Source organism: Centruroides sculpturatus, unplaced genomic scaffold (genome assembly GCF_000671375.1).
Source record: "Centruroides sculpturatus isolate CEXI.00-Female unplaced genomic scaffold, Cexi_2.0 scaffold306, whole genome shotgun sequence".
Classification (NCBI taxonomy): Eukaryota; Metazoa; Arthropoda; class Arachnida; order Scorpiones; family Buthidae; genus Centruroides; species Centruroides sculpturatus.
Genome location: NW_019384504.1, coordinates 41,789 through 68,850, shown reverse-complemented (window position 1 = coordinate 68,850; position 27,062 = coordinate 41,789). Strand labels below are relative to the sequence as shown.

General features: G+C 32.7%; 1 protein-coding gene across 1 annotated transcript in view; it reads right to left on the bottom strand.

Moving 5' to 3' along the window:
• LOC111622176 (zinc finger protein 239-like) overlaps positions 1 to 27,062 on the bottom strand; it is a 44,348-nt gene extending 17,286 nt beyond the window's left edge. The window contains exons 1-4 of the mRNA XM_023364522.1: positions 26,767 to 27,062; positions 26,520 to 26,681; positions 26,057 to 26,455; positions 13,020 to 13,193 (exon numbers count right to left, since the gene is read on the bottom strand). Coding sequence (XP_023220290.1) covers positions 13,020 to 13,193; positions 26,057 to 26,455; positions 26,520 to 26,681; positions 26,767 to 26,842 — 811 coding nt within the window. The 5' untranslated portion in view covers positions 26,843 to 27,062. The remainder of the gene's footprint in view (positions 1 to 13,019; positions 13,194 to 26,056; positions 26,456 to 26,519; positions 26,682 to 26,766) is intronic.

Sequence of the window (27,062 nt, the reverse complement as noted above, 5' to 3'; positions counted from 1 at the left end):
TTTCAAAAAGAAACGTTCTTGAAAAATGGCCTTCGCTGTTGAGAGGTGAGAGGTTATTGTAGTTTCGACTGTGTTTGAAATCGAGTAATGATAATTTTAATTAACAAAGTTTGATATCTGATATGACAATATATCACATAATTACAAAATTTATTATTTTAAATCAGTGTTTCTCAACCTCTAACGAATCGTCGCCCCCTTTACTACAAAATTCCGATGCCGGGGGACAAGGCTAACGCCAAATTCGTACTGCATTGAATAGACTAGTGACTAGTATAATGTTATTTGTTTAATTATTGTACGATATAACGAATAAAATATCTAATTATTCTTAATATAATGCTCTACTACAGGGCTTCTTAAACTTTTTTTATTCACGACCCCATTTATAATTGTGATTTTTTTCGCAACCCAAAAAATATAAAATAAAGATATATACAAATTTGCAAAAACAATAATGGTGTACTACCACAGTTCACTCTTGTGTTACCATGGAACAGAGACAACTGAATACACTGAAAAGCGACAACACTACACTACTTCACACTACTGTTGCTGAATCGTTGTGTCGCTGCACCAGAAGTGATACAAAGCGCAACTCACGAAATCAAGGGCCATATTCTGGTCACTGTCTCTGGTCTCTCGTAAGCCGGTCGCTGATTGGCTAATCCAAATGATTAGCCAATCAGCGACCGGCTTGCGAGAGACGAGAGACGAGAGACAGTGACCAGAATACGGCCCCAACACAAAGCGTGCCATTTTCAAACTCTCACAAATTATTTTCAAATTTTGCATTAAAATCTCGCGACCCCAAGATTTCGCTAAGCGACCCCAAATGGGGTCGCGAGCGAAATCTTGTTTAAGAAGCCCTGCTCTACTATATCGCCCAGAAAATTGTTTTTCACCCCCAAAATATAAATTGTTGCTAATCGCTCCCTGAACATGGAAAAACGCCCACATGGGGGCGATATCGCCCCCGTTGAGAAACACTGTTTTAAATATACAGAAAAGTTAGGACGGTTAAGGCGTGAGCTTGCTGTTCTGGTGTCCCGAAATCAAATGAGGGAGGTGAATAAACCTTAGAATTTTTCTTCGGTGGCCAGTCCTGAATAAAATCCATAACCATTCAGTTCCTAACCACAATAGGCGTTGCTGAATGGTTAGAGATGTCGAGCTCCATCCCTAAGCAGTCCGCAACCTCCATTGTTAATCTTGATAAACCCATGATGGGCATGAAAATAAGGCTTTTTATTGTCCACAAAAATTAAAAAAATATACAGAACATCATATATAATCTTAATTTTTTGGAGGAAAATATGCAAAGATCATATTTTAATTTAATTTCAATACTAAATTTTACATATGAAATTATCTTCATAGTATATAATAGAAAAGTACAGATAATTGAAAGTACAATGCCTTTAAACAATATTTAGAGTTTTTAATTTGATTAAAATAAATCACTAGTTCAGAATTAAGTAATTAATTTTTTATTAAGTTACTTAAATTAGAGTTATAAAATAGATTGCTTATTTACTTATTAGTTAGTATTTTTCAATATTAGTTTATTCAAATATTGGATTTACTTTATTTAATTAAAATTAAAATTATAACATCGTTTTTAATTGTAAAACTTTATATATAAAACGTACAAAAATGAAAAACTGAAATAATTTTTGAAGCGGAGCGTTAGCGAAGTTTCTTCTATGAGACTTACAGAATTGTGTTCGTTCTCAAAATCCGTTCGATAGATGTTGATTAAACTTTGCTATTTTCCATTAATTGTGATGCGGAATCCAAAATGCAATAACAAATCAGAGTTCGTGACTTCATTTTCGAGATATAAGGTCGTTTCACGAGCGCGCGCGACTTTGTCGTGCGATGTTTCACGGTCGCTAACACGTCTTTTACGGGCTTATAGAATCGAGTTCGTTCTCAAAAATTTAATGGATCGATTTTCATAAAACTTTGCCATTTTTTGTTAATTGAGACGAGAAATCCAGAATTTTGAAAATACGAATTGTTTTATAAAAAGTTATAAATGCTAATAACGAGTAAAATCGTTATTAAATCCTATCCTACTGGAGATAAGACACACGACCACCCTTTATCACCCCACTCCATCTACCATAAACCACCAAAATTTAATAGCATGAATCTTTCTAATATACAAACCTTCCTGCAAAATTTCAGAAATTTTCGAAAGCACAGGAGTTAATTAATTAAGCTTCAAAGAGGGTAAACAAAATCGTGCCACACAAAAAACACATAAACACACTTAACGTCCATACATACAGAAAAAACTCTGAATGCTTTTTGCATTTCTCGACCTTTCAAGGTCCCCTAAGTCCAAAAATGTAAAAATCTTGGGAATAATTTTTGACCGATAGCCATACTTTCTTTCTGTTATCTATAACAGAGCCAGGAAAGTAAAAATAGGAGTCTATGACTTCGTTTTCTATATACAAAGGTATTACAATGACAATGTCAATGCTCTCTGATGAGGCTGGCTCCATGGAGTTGCCCTGGTTTACTTCACGTATCTAACATCAGTAGAAAGTCCTTAGGATGGTCTCCTCGGCAGAAGGCCCTTATGTTTGCGTTGCCTTATCCTAGTAATACAATCCAATCCATTTATTCTTCAAATTACAATATTAGAATTTGTATATAGATTGTATTGTTTTTTGGGCTGCAAGTTGAAAAAATTGTAGACCTATAAATTCTCACTGCCGTCCGTCCGTCTGTCTTTCATTAACCTCGAGAACGGAGATAGATGAAAGACGAGTCCAGATATGGAAACCTCGGGAAGGAGGCTCCGATTAACTACATATGAACTTCCGAAGCAAACCGGAAGTCACGTTATTTCAATTCAAAACTTTTCCCCTGAAAGTAGTTAATAGATGTCCGGCACGACTCTACTGTTAAAGGAAAAGTATGATGTACAGGGGCAAGCCACTACTAATTTGAGGTAGGAGCATATATTTTAAATGAAATAGATTAAAAATATGATTAATTAACTAGGACATCGCACGACTTTGTCGTATCGCGATAGAATTGAAGCGGAGCCTAAAGGAAAGAAGCGACCCTGCACCAGTTAGGCACAGAAGAGGCGATTCTAGTACAGTACCTGACGGACGCGGACAGGCAAACTTTGCACTTGCCTCCCACCACAAAAACGAGTATCCTCGTACTTGCAGGCCATTGGAAACACGATCCTTGCACTGGCCAGGTATGGAGAGACGATCGAAGAATAAAGCAATCGATAGCAATTGGTTTGTTCTTGTGTTTTGTTCTTTTTTCACGCCTATTTTCAGTTATGCGCACGTAATACTGTTTTTATTTGTGACCCCCTAGACCCAAATTCCGTTAGGAGCACGTCACAGTTGATCAGACACAACCCAGTGTCTGGAATGGTAGATTCTGTCTTGACTTTCGTTTATTCTTCAATAGTGTTATCCACTCGGAGTAATAAATGGATTATTAATAACTAACTTTACAGCTTGCTATGCTAGTCAGAATAAATACTAAAACAAGTAAAACGGCAAAACTGTATTTGGGACAAGACTATGTCATGGAGACGGAATCACTTTGATGCTCAAGGCAGGTCTCGTTCTCATTCTCCTACCTTCTTTGACATCGCTGCTTTTGGGCGCGATCGTTCAAACTTCGCCGGCCACATCCACGATGCATCTTCAATGAAATTAACCTATCTAATTTCGAAATTTCTCTCCGTTGCGTGTCGGCCCGGGTTGAATTTTTGTCGATGCGTAACGAAAAGTTCCCATTTTTGGAAAAAATAATCGTGGATATTGTATCGTCCGAAATTATTTTTTTTTTTATTTTGCACAAACAATATAGCCTACAGTTTAACCCGATTATAACGTCATCGGATGTAACGACAACCCTAATATAACGTCAAATTTTTATCGGTCCTACGATTTTACTATACTAGATAATGTTAAAAAAACACACTTGTAACAACATAAAACCGTTTTAACGTCATATGTGAAGCACTCCCAAATTTACAAAATTAGATTACAAATTTTATTTAACATAGAAGAAACTACGTGTTCGGTCCTAAGGTCAGAGTTCACTTCTTAGAATGACTGCGGGTGGTACTCGCCCCTACCTGACTTCGGTGGGGTGAGGTGACTGTTTTGCCTGTTTGTAGAAGAGAGTCGCCATTTTGTATTTTATTTTAACTCGATTCTCGGTCCCCCGACTACCTACGAGTCTGGATTTTTTTACGCGCAAATGATTTGGGCACCTAATAATCTGTGCCAAATATCAACTCTCGACATGTACTCCTTCATACATCTATGCTGGTAAGAACATGAGGCAGTACGATTTTATAAACAAGACATAGTCTTGTCAATAACAAAATATTTTATTCAGTGATAACAATAGTAAACTTTCTGTATGAATTTATTGTATAACATAATTCGTAAACATAAAGTAAATTAAAAAAAGCATTAAGATTACAACAGAAATTATTAGGCTATTACTTAAAATATGACTGGCTGAAATTTGAAAGAAATCTTTTGTAAAGGCAATAACAAAGAACTCTATGTAGTCAGTTCTTTCTTTAAAATTTGAACTGTTATAGATGATTTTTTGTAGATTTATAGATGATTGTTATAGATGATAGATAAATTTGAACTGTTGTATGTTATAGAATTGCAGAAAGAAATTTATAGTAAAAATAGAGAAAAAAATTATTAATATGTTTAAGATTTTTTTATTGTACACCAAAACAAAGACAAAAGAAAAACCAAGGGTTCAAAAGACGAATTTAATTTTGTTGATTAACACGAAGCATCTACACGTTAGGCTATAGACCACATTCGTGGTCATTAATTTTATTATAGAAGGACTTATCCCTCAATTGGAATGCAGAACGACGCATGTAGTATGCATGAGGAATGCAGAACGACGCCAGATCCGCACTGTCCTTGATAAATTACGGACCGCCATAGTCAATGGCATAATCTCCCTTAAGATAAGACAATGCCTTGCTCCCATTTCTAAAGGGTCTTGTAGTAATTTCAGTTGATTTGTGTTACTATCTTATGAAGCAAAGTAACACACACATCGCACTTGTTAGCCTCTAAAGCTTTGATTCCACTCGCAAGTTTCCAACGGTAGTGGCGAACGTTTAATGGCAAAGATATAGAACCTTATTAGATTGAAAGCGATAACGCTTACGGTTATGCAAAGGAGCCAATCGGAAATGCTGACATAACAATCAATTAGATGCACCGTCACACTTTCGAGCCTAGGATAGTTTCTATATATTCTGACGTCACTATACACAGTATCACTTTATTGGCTATCGAAAGCGATTAGTCATAGCGGCAGCGACAAATATTCGACACGTCGAAATTTTTCTTAGCGGCGCGGCGAGTCGCTAGAGTAGTATATATGGGAATGTTTCCATGGTAACCTCCGCCGCTTCTTGCTATTGCTGCTGGAGACGTGCAAGTAGAATCAGATCTTAAGTGAAGATCAAACGACGTCGCAATCGAAAAGCAATACCATTACAGATAGCCAGTTATATTCATTATCAATAAGGATTATGTAAATATACAATATTTGCATGGCCCAGTTGTCTATTCCTTAGCACAACAGAGACCAATTAGATAAAACCAGTGATCACTGACAAAGCCAGCCCGGCTTTATGGAGTTTTCCGGATTTTCTTCACGTGTCTTACGCTTAAATAGGGGCCAGTTCCCATAAAAGTCCTCCCGGCAAGCATCTTCTCTGTGGCAGCTCGCCCATGCGTGTGTTGCCTCATTCCATCAAAGCAACCAATCACCACAACCAATCTATCAATATCCTCCAAATTATGATTTGCACTCATTTACTCAGAGGCTCCCAAATTTATTTTACCCTGGAGCCCGGAGATTCATAATACAGTACGTTACTGCTTATCGTAATTTATTATCATATAGATGAGTGGCAAACTGATTGGTTCACTGAAAACTTATAATTTATTAATTTGTTAAAAAATAAAATTGATTAGTTTTAAAAATAAAGCGTGTTCAACAAGACATCAAAATTTTGGTTTAATTTATTAAATGTAAATAATTAACCCTATTAAAATTACTATTATACATCTTACCCGCGGCAGTAAACGCGCACCTCATGTGCACTTACTATATGATAAACGGTAAAAAAGCAGAATCGTTTGCAATTTGTAAGGAAATGTTTTACTAAACGAGGAATTATTTATTGTGACATCGTCACAATACCGGGCTGCAATTTTTAATCCTATTTTTAATTTATTTCATTTAAAATATATGCTCTCCACCTCAAATTAGTAGAGGCTTGCCCCTGTACATCATACTTTTCCTTTAACAATAGAGTCGTGCCGGTCATCTATTAACTGCTTTCAAGAAAAAAGTTTTTAATTGAAATAACGTGACTTCAGGTTTGCTTCGGACGTTCGTATATAGTTAATTGGGTCCTCCTTCCCGAGGTTTCCATATCTGGTCTCGTCTTTCATCTATCTAACTCCATTCTCGAGATTAAAGAAAGAAAGATGGACGGACGACAGTGGAAATTTATAGGTCTACAATTTTTTCAAAATGTAGCCCAATAAAGTAATCCACTTGAGCGATGTTCTACAATAAAAATTACTATATACACTGTAGCAGGCATCTAGACAGTATGCTTGAAAACATTATTCCGCTCAAAATGTGGAAGTAATAAATTTACGCCCACTCTGCACTTTCGGCCGTTACTCGGCTGCACATGAATAATTCTTTGCTGTTTTGTGCCATATACAGTCAGCTATATACATACAAACAGCAGTATAAAATCTAGTACAGGTAACCCCCGTATAACACGGTAGTTACGTTCCAAAAAATTGCNCATATTCTAGACATTAATTCATTTTACATCTTTAATTTTTTATATCATTTAAAAATCTTAAAATTTAAATTGCCGTACTGTGCGTTATTGTAAATCAGCACTTTAAATAATATATTAGTTTAAACTGAAATTTCTTGCTTTAAATATACACTATATAGTTTTTTTCTCTTCAGCTCTAAAAATGCGCTATTAACCACGCCTTTAAAGCCGCAGGCTAAGAATATATTTAAATCAAATTTAAATATTTGATGTTTGCAAAGAAAATTTCTTTGTAAATTGCATTCATTATTATATTTTCAATTTAAGCGTGTTTTAACAGAAAACAACTCTTCAAATTTAAAGAATATTTTCAGCTCATATCTACTGTTTTTCTGTCGATTTATTTCATTTCAAGAGCATTATACGAATTTAAACTAAATTTATGTTTTTGTGAACAGATTGCAATTGTGAATCAGTGTAAAATTTATTAAATATCTGCACGGAATTGAATTGGATTGATGGAATAAGGCAATGGATCACATGAGCAATCTCTGAGGGTGGTGCCTCCCAGGAAAACTCAGAGGAAAACTTTATATGTTGAACAGTGTAGAAAATCCGGAAAACTCCAAGTGATCAGCCCATTGTTAGGCACGAACCCGCGACCCCCGTGATCAGTGTTGGGTTGTTTTATCCATTCGACAATTGGTAGGCTATATGCAAGGGAAAACAGAGAAAACAAATAAAGAAAAAGTTTTATATGATGAATTAAGAATGTTTAACTTCAATTGATGAATTTTAGTTTCGTGAGAAACTAGCACACAGCAGATAATATATGGTCAATTCGAATGTAATCCGTTTGGATAGACTCATTATTCTCAGTACGATCAACTAGCTTAGGCAGGAACTAATTAAAAAAAAAAAAAAAAAACTAACAAAAGAAAAATCAAGAATGTTTCGAAAACTTGAGCTCGAACCGTAGCGATCGGAATGATCATCTTGATAGGATTCCGAAGGATTTAAGCTTGATAATGAAAATCTGGAGATTATAACACCAAAAAATTCAGAGAGAGAGAGAGAGAACATAACATCAAATTTTTCAAAGTTAAACATGTTTTAATTTGAACAAGCAAGAATACATTTATGTAAAACAGATGATAATTTTTGCATAAAGAATCTGTTTCTCTGTAAAAGAATTTGGAGAAATGAAATTTCTTGGAACAATAAAAAGCGTATCAAACTATAAATGAATTTCTTTCAATAAATGAGAATTTCTAAATTATCTAAAAGCTAAATCATGTATAATTGTGTATAAATTCTTAATTTTACCAGTGTTTTCTTTTCACATATCCAATCAAAATGATCACCGAGAAATATACTAAAATTAAAGCATTAAAATAATTAAAATTTACCGTATTACCATATTTCTGTAAATTGTAGCTAAATTTCTTAGTATTTTACTTCAATCGATCCATATAGACTACTTATAATTTTCTTTAATAAAAAACTACTACTAATAATAGTAATTTTTTAAAAAAGTTCATTAATTATTAAAAACTAACTTCCAGAATATATATGAATAATAAAATTGTAAAATATAAAACCACGTAGCATGACTAGATTTAAATTACTTTTAAAGACATGCATTGGAAACTAACACCTCACTGCATAGTCATCTGGCCTACGCAAATTAGCTTTAATTATATTATAGATTGCATCATGGGATAAGTATCGTGTTATATTTTTTTAATTTTAAAAATAGCAAAGATTAATATATAATAATAATAGTAATATGATACAGCCATTAAAACATAGTAAAAGTAAAGGTGAAAGATTGTTGATAGAATAAGGAAATGCAACACATTGGACGATCTGCCAAGAAGGAACGCCTCCCGGGAGGATTTTCCATGGAAACTATCCCCACTGTAGGTGTTAGACACGTGAAGAAAACCGAGAAAACTCAACGTGGTATGGTTTTGAGCCTCATCCTTTGGTGAGGCTCAAAACCGCGACCATCTTGGCCATGGTGGCACAATAATAGTGAACGATGTAAAAACAATAATTTAGTCGATTACTCGTACAGTACAGTACATCAAAGACTCTCCCATTGTGGAAAGAGTTTGACTATCACACTGATTATAATATCTTGAATTTGATGGCCGGATATATCGGGTTCCGTTCCTCACCATCGGCATTCCATTGTGTATCTTGATTTAAAGGTCCTCTTATTATCCTGTGGGAAGAAAGAATCCAAAAGAAAGAAAATCGTTAAATGGTCTAGTCCAGGGACGGCGATATGATAGAAGTAACAACCAGAATAAGTAGATACATACGAAACAATAACGATTTTAACCTTAAAAATTGTTACTCTTAAGATTCTACTAAAATGGAGATTAATGAAAATATAACAGATTCAAATTAAAAAAAAGGTAAAATATATCTAAGTGAATAAAAGAAACTCATTCACTTTTGATGTAGTCTGAAAAGAGCGATAAAACCGAAACGTGTTACTACTTATATTTTAAAAGTCAAATAAAAAGGAGTCTAAAACAAGTGATTTCTTGGCTGAGATGTCGGATATCAACGAGTTATACACTATGGATTCGCGGACTGTATAAAATTAATGAATCTCTCTGAAAAGAAAATTGTTTATAAATTGCCTTTCTATTTTCCTTAAGATATAAAATATCAGTATATGATAATGGGCGTTTGCTCATTAGTTAGATGTTCAAGTAACAGCACGATTCAGAGAAGTTATAAATTTCTATGTTTTTTTCAGAGAAAACGTAGAATATAAGTTGAAATATTGTTATTTTTTATCTCCGTTTTTCTCTACCATTCATGGAAATTTACGATAGACAGTCATCTCTATATTTTAAAATTTAAATGAAATTTTTAATAACTTTTCTTTGTTCAAAGCTAGATCAAATAGATCAAAGCTAATCAAATTTTTCTACGTATTTAATTAAATTTCAAACAGATCATTATTTTTAAACGTTTTTATTTATCTTTATATATTCTCAAAAATCTTACAACCCAAATTACATTTATTTACAATCGAGATAAAAGACTGAAACTGAGAACATACTTATTCAAGGATAATGCATTTTAATGATGTTTTAGGGAGTGCGCCCACCATTCTCCCCACATCGAAACCCGATAAACATAACAAAATTTAGAATTTAATCATGCTATGTGTGTGTGTAAATGCACTGTAATGAAGTATACGGTGGGGTGATGTCACTCCACCATCCCCTACTCCCAATTTCAAAAAACATGACCAATAGCAGCGTTTTATTTAAAAATTTAAAAATATAGTATATTAAAAGTATTATTATTAAGTAAAGTTTACCTCAAACTTGCTTTAATAATATATTTTAGTTATATTTATTAATTATATATTTGAATCTATCAATATTATCCTAATTCCTGTAACCGATGTAATAGATCAAAGCTACCCGTATTAGAATGTGCGAAATCGTCCACTTCGATCCTGTAAATATTTATTAATTAAGTTATATTTATCTACCCATAGGATGAGTTCATTTGTAAGACACAAATGAACTCATCCTATCTCTACAGATTTCGTGCATACTCTTACTTATCTTCTATTTTGGTAGCAGAAACTAAAACTCATTTATCATATATTTTAATCCAAATCCAATAGTTTAATTTTGAATCTGTTAAAAAGATGATGAATGAGTGTACACTATATAATCAAACTAATAGACTAAATCTTACAAAGAGAGGGCCAGACTTAGCCCTAAACACAAATATCTTGTCCAAATAATAGAACAAGCATTTCCGAAAAACGGGCCTCTGAAAATTGAGTGTTTAGTTTATAAGACTTTGGAGTCTTATAAGCTAACACTAAACAAGCTTTATATGTATATTAGCACATGAGCCCCGGCGTTGCTCGGACAAAAAGTAACGATAGCAAAGATTAAGATTATTAGATTATAGCCGATCTTACCCGTTTTCACCGAGTGCAAGAATTAAGTCCCTCTTCTTCCGAGACTAATTTGAGAATTTTTAGATACCTGCTTACCACACCGGGATAACGATAATTAAGACACTGCAACCACTAACAGGTGCGTAGTACCTCTAAGTGATAAATACTAAACGTTTTCGTAACTCTTTCTGGGTTCTTCTTCAGGTTTAATAAATTCGAAAAATAAGCTGGATCTTCCAGAATCATTCATAAATATAAATTCGAACATTAAGACGAAGAGTTCGAATAAAGCGAACTTATGTGCATGCGCTCCCCGTGTCAACTTTATATACAATGAAACACTAAATATCGTTGAGAATTTTTAGAAGGGTCTAAAAATATGTTCGATTTCCTGCATAAATGCAAAAAAAAGCATCTAAAATAGTATAATAGAAGCCGCGTTCTTCACGGTAAGCCTTAAACCTGTCCCTCTTCCCTCGTGGAGGGATTTCGAAAAATCCCTTCTTATTGTACGTTCTCATGACGTCCCCAAACTGTTTACCAAATTTCAACTTTCAACTCCGAACCGTTTGGACTCTGCGCTTATTATTATTATCAGCCCATCTCGATTATAAGATGTAGGTTCGAACCTTCGCAATTTTACTTTTTTAATGTGTAGGAAATAAGAAAATTATTATATTATTTTACCGTATCATTAGCCTTATTATTACTATTATTGTTCCTCACGTTTAATGCTTATAAAACAAGAGATTAAAAAACGTGACGACATGTCCTGTTTAGCGAAAACAAAGTCTGTAGATTTAACTTTTGTATGCCGTACAGGCCTACAGGATGTTTGATCTTGTTCCAGGGTATATCTATTGTAAGCATTGTTTGACACAGATCAATTGTAAAGGTGCCCGTTTAAGTTAAAAACTTGGAATTTGGAAAAAAAATTGCAAAATTGTGATTTAGTTCATTTTCCTACTTGAAAAAATTATAAGGAATTATATTATGGTTGAAATTTTAGGAAATATGCTACAAATATTCGAGAATCTATATATTAATTGAAAGAGGGTTTCAGTTTTTCCGACTTAGTTTGAATAAACGGCCAGGAATAAAAAATATGGTTCGGGTATCAAATTAAAGCTCTTATCCTGTAGATGCTGCTGCTGAAGAGAGATTTGAGAAAGCTTCAGTGGTTCAGGCGTGGCGAAGTTGCAAAGATACACTGTTAAGCCTACAGAACAAACATGTCGTGGTCCTATCCCCGTAAACTTTAGCCAGAGCAATTTTATTTTTGCTTTTTAATTTCATTCTTGTAAATGCTGAGGTCAATAAAGGCACTGTATATTTTAGTTACCAAGACTATTGTTTCTATCATCCTCTCCCAACTCAACCTCGCCAATCTCCCATCCCCTTAAAAGCGCGAGCAACGCCGGACACGTGCGGCTAGTTATTATTTAAATTTGAAAACCGATTTGAAGGATTCAAGGCAGGCAAAAGTGAATTTTTAATATTTAGTGCTCCTTCTTTTAATGCCGAAAAAAAACAAAAGAAACATCCTAATAGTATTGATTGAAATCTAGAGCAACAATGCTAAAAGATGAAGTTAGTGTTCCAGACTTTTAAGACGTGAATTCAGCCGTTCTCACTCGAACAGACAAACAGACGTGAATTCGAAACTAGTCTACATACCAGGTTTATCCTGAATATATATGTAAAAAGTTTTTTAAAAACCGTTTCAGCTCTTCTCGAGTGATATTCGAGTAGGCAAAAATACAGATATAATTTCAATTTTATACCACATAGATTAAATTAAATACTATTTCAATTGTTTATACTATTTAACAAAAATATCAAGGAAGTTATCTGTATATATAAATTACAATAATTTCTGAAAGAATACGAATTATTCCATATTCACAACTCAAAAAATTCCTAAATTTGTTTTTATGAAATGATCGAGTAGATGTATCAAAGTGATACTACATACAGGCTAATTTTGAATCCAGTTTTCAATGAAATATTTTATAATTTGTATCCATCAATCGTCTTCTTATAAAGTTATTAACATTTTTCTTATAAAGCCGTTAATAATTTAACAACTTTATGATTCTTAAAATCTAATATGTGAAGACCCTTAGAAAATTAAAACTAAATTGACGGAAAACAAGAAAAGCAAGATAAAAAAAAATAATAAAATTATTTATTTGAACTTACGTTAATGTTGTCGACTGTTGGAATGTTGTGTATCGTGATGACGTCGAAGATCCACTTTCCTCTGGAAAGCACGCGGGCATATATCGCAAGAAAATGGTTTATATCCAGTATGTTTTCGACTATGTGTTATTAGATTCGACGATTGGCTGAAGGCCTTTCCGCATACACCACATTTGTGAGGTTTCTCTCCTAGAATAGAATAGAAAACCTGAGTTATTCCTCAATTTTCTTTGTACTTGTACTGTACATTTCTAATAGGCCTATGTCATGTAAACTCACAATTTCATACAAAATCAAATTCGCTAAAAACATAAAATGCAATGTTAAAGTAATTTAAATTCGCAGGATCTCAATAATTTACAATTTAAAATCGAATACTGGCGAGAACACGAAATAACTCTAAACCGCTGTTTAGAGGTTATTTTACATGCATTTCAAAAAGAAACGTTCTTGAAAAATGGCCTTCGCTGTTGAGAGGTGAGAGGTTATTGTAGTTTCGACTGTGTTTGAAATCGAGTAATGATAATTTTAATTAACAAAGTTTGATATCNTTTCTGCATTATTTTCAGATTCATGCTTTACCTTTTGCAAAAAGTGTATGTAATTTTAGATTGCTTGCTTCCAGTTAAAAGATCTTTATAAATTTCCTTATATGGGGCTAAGCACTTATGGAATAAGGGAAAAACATCTGGCAACACAGAAGCAAAAGCGTCGAGATCTGGCGAAATCGAAGCAATTTTCGCGAAGGACCATGTGTATGGAGACGAGAAAAGAAAATTTACACACTGAAGTACTAATAGTTCACAAAAATAATAATTTTCGTGAACTATTAGTACTTAAGTATGTAAAAATTTATTACATTTCATGTTGTACGAGGGTTTTACCTATTTCTCGAACCGTGTCAGAGTGAATCCGTGCTATAAAAGTACCGTGTTATACGGGGGTTACTTGTACTGTCTCTGCGTTGTTCAGAACCCAAAACAATGGCAAGAAAGGCGTCAGGATGGCCGGTACGTGAGAAGATCCCCCCAAAAATTGGAATTACTTACACGGCACATTTCTTGGAAATTGTGTTTTAACGAGTTTACTGTCAGTTTGTTTATCAGACACTATGAGGAAACAATTCTACAGCGCCTGGACGCAATAATGGTAGACCGCCAAGACTGCTGCCAGAGATCAAATTTTGTGTAACCTCGTCATGAAATACCGAACTGGTACGTTTACCTGGCAGCAGAATTGTGGAGAGGACGCAAAGAACGTCCTGTATCTCGACGAACTTCTAGTAAAGTTCGGTTTACATTGTCATACGAACCACTGCAAACGAATGAAACGAACACTAACCGAAACGAAATATTTGCCGCAATGTACTACTCGACACAAACTAAGTTAGAATGTGATTGACTAAAAAGATTTTGAACACTAATTGTGAAAAGTTACTTGGTCGAACGAACCGAAGTTAGGCAAAAGTTGAGATATTCTCAACTCCTAACAAACTGGTCGAACACTCATTGAAAGAGGACAACCGGTAGTTCGTATCCACTTCATAGTGGATCCTATGCCAATATGAAGCATGAGTGTTAGCATTGGTTTCAGCTTACTCTTGTACAGTACGAACAAGAGTAAGCTGAAACCCATGCTAACATCAGTCCAGAACAGAAAGCTGTTGCATGGGCCAGGTACCACCATCTGCCTAGATATCAGATGACTATTTGGTATCACGAGTCGCCCTTTCCAGTACTGTATGAAAGTTGTGGGTAGAGAGTCATTAGATACGGTTCAATGAAAGGTTTGCCCAAAACTATGTGAAGAAAAGTTTCCAACCACGATATAACTGTGGCGGTGTTTTGGACATTCTAGTATTAATGATTTAATTCCTTATGATGTCAATGCATAACACTACCAGGCAATTTTACACCTGCGTATTTTTGCCATATGTAGCCGAGCTATGTTCGAAGAAGATGCGATTTTCCAACGAGCATTCGCCAAACAGTGTATTGTAAGCTCCATCACTGCTTGGCATCGCCAAAATCGGGCCTAAGACTTGGAATGGGCCTCAAATCCGTTCAATATGAATCCAATGGAGGATCTGTGGTGTGTCCTCAAGAAAGATATGTGAAAACACAAACCCGAACAAAAGATCAACTGAAGATGGTACTTCAAGAAGCGTGGACGAAAATTCCACAAAACCTTTATTGTGACTAAGTGGATTAGGTCACATCAATGTCTAGTTCGATCGAGTTGTCGATGCGCATGAAAGACCCACGAAGTGATGATTGTATGCGAATGCAAAGGGTGTATAAATTTATTGTCTCTACGTTTTGAGCGAAATAATGTTTCTAGGCATACATCAAGATGCCTGTCACAATATACTGTACGTACTAATTTTTATTGTAGAGCATAACTCAAGTAAATTACTTTGTTTAGCATAAAATTTCCTTACAAATTACAAATAATTCTGCTTTTTTACCATTTATGACAGGTGCACATGAGATGTGAGTATATTTACTGCCGCGGGTTAGGTATAATTAAGTTAATCATTATTGTGTGTAAAATTCATGTATAAGTATTTCGCTCTTTTATGTTGGTACATGGCACCACAACAAATTTCTTCTTACAGGTAATAGTTGAAATCACAGCCATTAAATTTATATGATTTTACTCTATTCTTATTTAAGTATTTTAACTACAAAGATTTGTTAATGTTTATTAAATTTTAAGTATTTTTTTAAATTGAATTATTATTAATATGTAATTTGAAGTCCCTTTTATTTCTTATCCACTACTCGTGATGATGAATTTCACTACAGGCCAAGAACCTGTGATGAATAAACTTTAGACTGTCATGTTTGATGTGCTATTTCCTGGCATTAGTCAAATCTAATCGGAAATATATAAAGCTTAAAAAAATAATTATGGAATTTAAACATACGTTAACTGATTATATAAACCGTATTTTTGCACATTAATGCTGAGATACAAAACTAATTTCTCTGACGTGACACTAGTTCAGATTTTTTCAATAGTCAATTAACTATTTTATTATATTATCTAATATTTATTTAAATATTTTAGAATTCTAAGTCTTTCTACAAATAAACAAAGTCGTTTATGTAGCATGATAATGTTAAAATGCATCAATTTACTGAAATTATAATTCGATCTAATATGTCTAACGAGTAACGCTGTTTAGTAACGTTCCTGCTGCATTTTTCAAATTTCAGACCTATACATTTCCACTGTCATCTGTTCGACCTTCGTTAATCTCGAGAACGGAGTTAGATACATGAAAATCGAGACCAGATATGGAAAGCTTAGGGACCGCGTGCCACGATTAACTTATATACGAGCTTCCGGTCTAGACTGGAAGTCACGTTATTTCAATTCAAATTTTTATTCATTAAGAAGTTAGATGACAGGCGTAACTCGATTGTCATCACGAGTGGTATGATGTATAGGCGCAAGACTACTAAAATGCAGACCAGACAGTAAACGTCGGGGCCGGAGACCCCGATTAACGATTACGAACGTCCGATCCGAACCGGAAGTCACGTGATGCTTAAAAATTAAAATTTGATTAAAGCAGCCTAGAATTGTGATGATGTCACAATAAATAATTGCTCGTTACTTTTAGCCTTAAAACTACTCTACTAACGACTTGTTTACGGATTAATGGATGAACAAAAGAGAAAGCGCTGTCAAATTATGCCTGTGAAGTTTCGCTTAAATATCGTTGGCGTTTTTCAATAACGGACTGTTATGGAAAAAAAATCTACAAGAAAAAGTGAAATTGTATTGCCAGTTTGTTAAGCTGAATATTCAATGTGATCTCCAATAGGTACTGATATACAATATTTTTACAATTTTCATTATTTTAATAATATTGATAGCACAAACGTTAAGATGTACAGTACAGTACATTGTGAGATATAAAATTTAAAGACATAGTTGATCGATAAAAACAAAAAAACAGTCTAAATTCTTAAAGTTATTATTAATACTTAAATTTATATATATATAAATTTATAGTATTTGTATCAATTATTAGAAATAGCTTTTCAGTATTTTTTGCAACAAAATTCTGTTAGTCTTCTATTCACAATGTATCAATAAATTTATCCTCATTTTTTTGCATTCAGCCATGGAAACAAACTTAAATGTTTAAATTGGAACAGACAAAAATATTATCTCGAACGCCTTAAAAATACTAATATCTGTAATATAAAAGTATAACATTGAAATTTTGAGATAATATATTAAGGACAAAAATGTATAATAGTACCTAATCATATAAAATAAACTTTCAACGATTTACTTACATTGACAACTAAATTTATCCTGGGAATAAAATGAATTGAGGGCATATGGGCCTCCTGGAAGGACTTTTTATGGGAAGCTTGCCCCTTCGTACATGTTAGACAGATGAAGAAAACTCGGAAAACTCCACTCTTTCGTCAAGACTGCTACTAGTATTCAGTGGTTTTATCCAATCGATCATTGGATAGCCAATCTTCGGAAGCCAATAGCCAAATTTTATTCGTTAGACCGAAAGAGACGCAATAAAACGCCATCAAAAAACACGTCGCTAATTTATATTTCGCTAAAAGTTCTTGATAACTTAAGATCACTTAATGAGTTAACAAGAACTTCAGAACTAGGACAAAAAATTGAATTATTCAAATAATTTATAGTCTTACAACCATCCAGAAGAAGGGGTTTTGGGATTTTTTCCCGCGCCCGGAGAAAACTTAAGGGTCCCACCCTTATACAATTAATATCATTTTTACTAAAAGAAAATAAAATCTTTAAGACTGCTTTCTATTAATAAAGAATCGTTTTACACATTTCATTTGTTAAAAGGAAGATGGCTAAAGGGGCCCGCAAGGGGCGCATCTTTTCTTAGAGTTTTATAAAATTCATTAAATTTTATGGTATATTACCATAGTACTATTATAATATTTAGACTAAAAGACAAGCATTTTTGTTTATTTCAAGGAAACATTTTTAATAGTTCTATTGCGTAGGTTAGTGGTTTTCAGACTGCAAAGCGAAGAAATTATCATCATTAACTTATTTTTGAGTACAACTCCATCAAGTACTCGAAATCCGTTGGTTTCAATACAATATAGCATTAAAATACTTCAATGCAATAATATTAACGAAATAAACATGGAAGTTATCATTGCGGTTAGTCATTACATCATCAAATTTTTTTATTTCATTTAACAGTAAATATCTTAGTATATAATATGTAAAATAGCAAACAAAGAAAATCTTAGTTTTATTATACTAAAATACAGCCTAAGAAAATTACAGTTCAGTATTGTACTAAAAAAATCACAGAGGACGCAAGAAAGTTTATTTTTATAGGTAGGAGTCTCTTAAAAGTGTAATTATACTAATATTAATAAACATTTGGGATATAATGATAAAAAGACAAATCATTGCAAAAGGATTAAAAAGACGGATTATGATTAAAAATATATATATATATATATATATATATATATATAGGCTATATGTTATATGTTCTGTACAGTGAGACCTCTGAACAAACGGCCACTGACGGAAACATAAAAAATGACTGTTGTTGAGAGTGGCCACTGAAGTTTATTGGGCTGTAATTTGAAAAAAAAAATTGTAGTCCTATAAATTCCGGCTGTCGTCCGTCTGTCTGTTTTTCTTTAATCCCGAGAACTGTGTTAGACAAATGAAATTTAAAAGCAGATGTGGAAATATGAACTATAACTATAGGCCCTATATGAACGTCTGATGCAAACAGGAAGTCACATTATTTCAATTCAAAAATTTCTACTGAAAGGAGTTAGATGACCAGCACGACTCCATTGCTAACATAAAAGTATAATGTATGTACTGTACAGGGGCAAGCCACTACATTTAGTATAATTTGAGGTGAGAGAATACATTTTAAATTAAATAAATTAAAAATATGAATAAAAATCGCAGCCTGGCATTGTGATGATGTCACAGAATGTTCGTTTGGTATGCATTTCTGTTCAACGTTTCTGAAAAAATGGTTGCCGTTTAGAGATGGCCGTTATTGGAAGTTCGATTGTATATACAGTAGAGCGTCGATTATCCGAAAGTCAATCATCCGAAAGAATTCCAGTCGGCAAATTTAAATTTTCGCCAGTGCTGTGGCGCTGCAATCTTTGGCTATGTCTTGGGCTACTCAAATATTTTACGTTTTTGATACTAAATTAACTTCTGAAGTATAATTTTTTATTGTGTTTATATTTTTCAATAAATTTATTTTGTTCGTACAAAATAAAAAAATATTTTTTAACGATACAATAGTCTTCGTTAGGCTTAACATCGACGAAAATTCAACGCGAAGCGACACGCAACGAAGAAAAAAGTCAAGATGGGATAAATTAATATATTTTTTCGCACATAATCGGTTATCCGAAACATCGATCTTCCGAACAACCCCAGTCCCCAATTGATTCGGATAATCGACTCTCTACTGTATTTTAATTTTTTTTATCTTCACCACCCATCTTTAAATCGATTATTTTTTCATTAAACTTCATGTAATTAATGTGTAAAATAATATAAAAGTTCAAAAATTTCGAATTTTATTTGGGTATGTCGTTTCTAATTGTATACATTAAATGTTTTATACAAATTATTGCTTTAATGTAAGTGTACCATGCATCTAACATTTCTAATATTAAGTAAGTAACCCATTCAAAACGCTTTTATTGCAAATAATCTAATTGTAAACATCCTTTCTGAAATGAAAGGAAATATATGATTAGATTATTTTCAAGAAGCAATTCTACTGAATTATATTAATGTTGTAAATATATTACAGTAGAGCATCGATTATCCAACTCAATTGGGGATTCAGATTGGTCAGATAACTGAAAAAACGGATAACCGAAAAGTATGAAAAAATACATTATTAGTATAGTATATTATTATATCTCATGTAATTAGTATATTAGTATATCGCTATTAACCTACTTCGCGTTGAATTTTCATTGATGTTAAGCCTAACAAAATTTTTTAAAAATAATAATCGTCGCTATTGTATCGTTAAAAATTATTTTATTGCTTACAAAACAAACAACCACTCATAATTAGAAAATTAAGCCTCGTTTAAAGGCCTCCCTTTCATGGTCGAGCCAGTGCTGCCAGCTAAAACACCAAAAATTTAACGAAAATAATATTAAAGTAGCCAAGACATAGCCAAATATTATAGCGCCGCATCACCAGCGGACATTTGAATTTGCCGACTAGAACGCGGTCGGTTAACCGATGTGGCGTTGATCGGGGGTCGGATAATCGATGCTCTACTATATTATGTACTATAAAAAACATTACATATTACTATAGTAAAGACATAAATGGGATGTAATAACGGATGTAGATGTGTATATACTATGTCCTGTATACAAAACAAATTATAGAAACATAATTTATAAGTTTTTATAATTTTTGTTGTGCATGATGTACAGTACGAACTAAAAAAAAATCTATCCATTATAAATGTTTGAGATATTATAATCTTAATAATTTGTTATTAATAGTTTAAACTAAGTATAAATAATTCGAAATGTTTAATTTATGCTTTATATTTTCTAAACTTAATACACAAATTATTATAAAGATGTCGGAAAAAAACAAATAAGAATTGATAACAAATTAAACGAAAAATCATACAAGCAATTGATTAAAAATTTAAATAAAATTATATCCTAAATTTTAGAAAATTTCTTTTAATCCGTAAACCATTATTTGGTTTATTTTAAAGACTAGATCAAGAAAGTGTATAGATAAATACAGTTGATAAAGTTTTGAACTCTAACGCAGGGGTCGGCGATATTTTATGATTGTTGTGCCAAAGTAAAATTGTGCGTTAGTTCGAAGCAGTAGCGTAACCAGGACAGATATTGGTAGGCCCAAATTAAAACGTGCAAACCTACATTCACCCAAGTACTACTACCGCTGTGAATGATGAACCTTAGCTATTGTATGTACAGTACAGTACAATACAATACGGGTATAAGCGCGTTTGTCACAATAAAATCCTTTACCTATACTTATTTGATTTTTTATTAATTTATTTATATATAGAGGTAAAGGACTTGGGTCCCTCCTTGATTACGCTTCAGGTTCGGAGTGCCAGTTTTATTTACAAAAAAGAAACTTGATGTTTAATTTTCTAAGATTCAAGAAAAAGTATTATATTTGGATATAGAATAACCCAACGTAACTTAAACGTTTATAAAACATGTTTAAACCAACAGAAATAAATTAATAATTTATAAGATTAAACCCATTGATGTTATTAGTAATTCAGATAAACTTTCCTGCGGTACAGTAGGCCTGTATATTTTCAAAGAAAGAAATATCATTATACATTATCATCATTTAATCACAAGTAGTGCATGGATTGGTGAATGGATTTTATAAAGCTCAGCTTATAAAGTCCATCTATGGGAATCTTTGGAAATCACCCAACGATTCATCTAAGGGTGATGTATTAAACGGATTTCTAATGAATCTAAACACGATAATTGATAATTTTTGAAATAGTATTGTAGAAAATGCACGAGAAAAATAATAAAAATAGATGAGAATATGTTTTAAATCAGTGGTTCCTACAGTGGGCGGTGAGTAAATCTAGGGAAGCGAAGAGAAGCAAATGGGCGGAAGGGGGTGATAGAGGCAGGGTACTGACTTAACGGTGACCATAGGCGAGAATTGGATCACTGACAACCTTTCCTTTTTCTCTGTTAAAACTGGTAATAAGAAACATTGCGTTTAATAGTTTCCAGATGTGCAAAGCGATGTACGATCAGGACACAAATAGGTTAGAGAGCGTTGGGTATAAGTTCATGGAACCAAGGAGATGGTGGTTCGAAAAAGTTTGGGAATCACTGCTTTAAACCGTCAAATAATACATTAATAATAATTCGCTGTTATTTTTCATCATTCAATTTTTCTGCGCAATGGACCCGGAACTTGCTGAGAGCCATTAAAAATCGCTCCACGTGCTTAGCACACGCGCCTTCCGAGTTTAATGAATTAATATTAAAGAGTTAATCATTCAACAGAAGATTATTTTAAATTACTTGAAGTTTTGTTAAATGAAGAAATGGCGTAAACAAACTTAAATTTATAAAATTAAGAATTTTCAGTCATTTATAATTTCGAAAAATTACACTAGCGTTATTTTTATTTATCAAAACCCTATTTTTTATATTAAAGTTATTGTTTAATCTGTTATTGTTATTTAAAGCAATTAAATATTATTGGACGGCAATTTTCAAAAATTGTGCACCTGTACATTTTCACTGGGTCTGCTGCCTGTCTGTCTGTTCTTCCTTAATCTCGAGTTAGATAGGTGAAAGTCCAGACCATATATGGAAAGCTTAGAGGCAGGAGGACTCGATTATATAACTATATAAATTCAAACCGAAAGTCATGTTATTTCAGTTCAAAAATTTTTTCCTGAACTGAGTTGGATAGATGACCAACACGAATCTATTGTTAACAGGAAAAGTATGATTTACAGGGGAAAGACCGTATAAAATTGAGAGCATTTTGATGAAAAATTTCAGCCCGGTATGACACAGAAATGTATTAATTAGTGAGAAATATTTTAAAATAATTAGAATAAAAATTTATTTCAGATTAGTATTAATATTTTCTAATTAAAACGACGTTTCATTTGTAAAAAAAAAACAAAAAGAAAATTTCAAATAATGCTTCGTAATTATTTTCTATGAATAAAATTTTTTGTTATTGAAATTTCTTCCGCTAATTTCCGTTCTAAATGTTTTATTAATAGCAAAATAAAATACTGTATTAATTTGTACCAGGAGATTGAAATTTTGCTAGATCCTGAAACCAACATTCTGACAGACCTGATAAAAGGCCAAAAATTGTCATTAAGGATTATTTATTCCAATAAGATAAAGAGTTCTGTATTCTTCATATGTTCTCCGTAATATATATATATATATAAGTAATAAGAAATAAATATATTTAAAAATATATCACAAATGGCGGCATACACGTTTTGTTTACGTGATAAGAGAATTTAACTTTGATAAATTTGTAAATCAAAGTTAAATTATTTCGAAACTGCAAATTCTCTTACGTATATTCTTAGGAAAAGCAAGACTAATGAAGGAAATATTCGTGAAACAATTTATCAGAATTAGATTATAAAAAATGAATATGAAAGCGAATACAACAGACTATAAATCATGAAATAATATAAAATATACTACGCTATCCAAAGATTAAAGTTTTTGCTTATCAACTTCTTAATCACTAGCATAATTAGAGCGATATTAGGAAAGCCCGAATTAGAACGTGCAAACTTACATTCACCGCTGTACATGCATGCATGAAGAGAACTTAGTGTATATATATTTGAATATGACAAATGCACTTTTTCCTATACTTATATATTTATCACTTATTTAGTTTTTCCTTCCTTTATAAAGGTAAAGGGACCATGAGCCCTTAGTTATGTTACTGAGCTCGACATATTATCATCTCATAGAAATATTTAAAAAATAATAATAATAACTAACATTTAAAATATTTTATCGGAATTTTACGTAAGAATTGAATAATTTTATCCTGATTATATAAACCGTATTTTTGCACATTAATGCGCGACTTTCGTGATTATAACTAATTCCTTTGGAAAAAAAGATTGGACAAAAATAAAGATATCAATTAAAAAATATTACAAAATTTTATAAAATAAAACACAAATCTATTCTGCAAAAACAAGAGAATTATTCTTCTCGGTTATATTAAAAAAATTAATTTATTAAATTTAACATAATTATGATTTTCAAACGATTGATAGAAATTTTCTGACAAATTTTTTTTAAAAATGTAGAACAGAAAAATTACGTTCCTTCAAACTTTGAGATATTTCTCAGATTTTAAATTTGTTCAATTTACAATAAACATAAATAAGCTTTCTACAAAGTTAGGGTAAAAATTCTAAAATTTAAACTCTTTATTCATTAAAGGCTTCAGGAAATAAACATTGTTTTGTAGAAATTCGTCTCTATTAAAAAGTAAAAATAAAGTATAAAACTATTAAGTGAAGAAATAATTAATGTATACTATAATTTCAAACGAATATTTCGAAGAATTCTTACTAAGCTAAATAAAAGGTATATTATATTACGAATTTACAATTTGTATTATTAAATTAAGTTTCTAATTATGTTCGAATCATAAGAGAAGTTTTAAAACAGCTTTAACATCTGCGTAAAACTTGTTATTCAATATTTACCGTATGTTGTCCTATATATGCCGTAGGTTCATAAAAAAATAATTATAATGCTGTGAAAGTTATATAAAAGTTTCCCTATCTTATTTATAACAGTTATCTATTGAATACAAATAGAATCGTCAAGAGAGGAAGCTAGGGATTTTTCCCCTGGCCCAGAGAAAATTTAGAGGCGAGTCAAAATTCTATGCCGTTATCTTACGGGAAAAAAGGCAATTGCCTGGGACCTCCATCAATAGGGGCCTAAACCAATCTTTTATAAACTTATTACTGTAGTAATATCGAAATTTAAAGTTGGGCCCTATATAGCCGGTTTGGTGCAGGGTGCACTGGCGCAGCGCAGAACTTAACCTGCTAGAGATCGTGTTAAAAAACGAACAAGGATGCCGGGGGGGTTCCTCCAAAAATTCCTCCGAAGAAAAATGTTTGAAGTCAACATTGTACAGTACATGGGGCCTCCTAATTCAAATTTGCCTAGGAACCCATGAAACTGTAACGCGCCACTGGGGCCAAGTAGTAATTATTAACCTTATAAATTAAAGTTATTTTTACTAACAAAAAATAAAATCTTTAAGAGTGCATTTATTAATAAAAAAACTATTATTCGTATTTCATTTGTTCAATAACAAAAGAAAAAAAAAGACAAAAGGAACCTCTACTCCCGGGCCCCATACAAGCACTCGACGGCCCTGAATATAGACAGGCATAATTAATTCTGAAAAAGACTTGAACAACTTTTTAAAATTAAACTTGCATCTTACAGTAAAAATAAAATAAAATAAAATAAAATAAAATAAAATGAGAAGAATGGGTATCATTTCCGTAATTCGATCAGACTGGATGGAAACAAATATACAGTATAAATATTATTACATTTTTCGGGTTCTTTTAGATTAAAATTTCGTTTTAAATTGTAACAAAAAAATGTTTGATAATTCTCACGAGGATAGCAACATCGATCTGCAAGCCAATAATTACTTTCTTTAATGGATCAGTTGCGTATTTTTCCATCAAAATAGAATGTGAGGATTGGAATGAGGATCACGTCAGATGGGATCAGTCGTTAGCCGGCAGGTCGGATGACGACATTGATATTTAACGTCCACAACACTCCCGGTGAGAAAAATATTGCCTTCTAATACAATTTTCTCGGCAATTTGTAGAGATAAAGAAATTAAATTTCCGACCGGTGGCCCGATATGGCCAATGGGATCAATCTGGGCTCGGTGAATACAACAAAATCGTCTTTCCCAGATAAAGAAACACGTATGAGTCCTTTAGGTCAGACAACTGTTGGGCCAATTCAAACACCTGGTCGTTTCCCTTTCAAATCAAATCTGTATTCTCTCTATCCGACATCATCTTTAATGTATAATCTGACCAGCGAAAATAAATTTTTGTATATTATTATCCGTTTCAAATATCTTAAATGACAATTATTATCTAACAACTGAATAATTATATCAATATGTTATAAATTAAGCCAAAGCTGAAATATACAATTAGACCTACTCAAAAATACAAGCAATTTACATTCCTAAACTCAAAATCTTCACAGTTGTCTCGCTCTATTATCGTATAAATCCTAAAATTTATGATTATAAACGATATTTTAAGGTTTTTAAATTTATTTTTACTATGCTAGCATAAAACATTATTTTTAACCATAGACATATAGAGCTAATATATATAGAAAAGCAGTATAATATGCAAATATAAATATAGAACATATAGGTAAACACAATATTAATAAACTCACCTGTATGAATATAAGTATGCTTTTTCATATCAGATTTCTGATGAAATCTCTTGCCGCAATATTGACACGGATATGGTCTAGTATCGGAATGAATCAGCAGATGGGTAGAAAGAGTTGAAGATCTTTTAAAGCATTTTCCACATTGATGACATTGAAAATTTCTAGTAGAAGTATGCAAAGTTCTATGCTGTGTTAGGCTCAAGGGATGACCAAAGCTTTTATGGCAAACTTCGCAACAAAACGGCCTTTTTCCTAAATGAGAGCGTCGAGTGTGGACCTCTAAACCATGTGGAGTTCCGAATGTCTTATCGCATTTCATGCAAGAATAAATAAATGTCTGGCGATCTTTTTCATTATTTTCAGGAATTATTTCGGATAAGAGAGAGTTTCCATCATTTTCTAAGAAACACAAGAAAAATATATGAAGAGGAAAAAAATTGTTTATAAATTAATACTTACTTACCATATATACTGGAACTATAATAATAGGAGAACGCAGAACTCGGAGTGGGGATAATGGGTCTGGAAATGGCTTGTCCCGCTGCACAGCAGTACCAAAAATTAGTCTGGAGAGATTCCGAAGTTAAGAATGACATAGGAGTACAGAAAAGACTCCCGGCAGTTCCTGCGACCAAAAGAATTCTTAACGCATCAACGCACATTTAAGTTGAAAGTTTTCAAAAATTAAAAAAAGAAAAAAAAAATCTTACCGCACCAAGAGTATCTGGGAGTCACCACGCTAAAAGCGCTATTATGCACGGATTGTGACTTTTTTAACATTTTCATTTGCAACCAGCTACCGTGGCCATCTTGATCTCATGCAAACCATTTATTGACTCCTTTATATCGTCTTCCCTGCAAATATTTTGTAACTCCATTTCCCATTTAACCAATGGTCATCTTCCTTAGCCGAACTTGTAGTTTAACGAAAAAGCTCCCGTCGTCACGTGCTATTAAAACAGACCAATGGGAGAGCGTTTTTCAAATGTTATGTAGCTAGCGAACG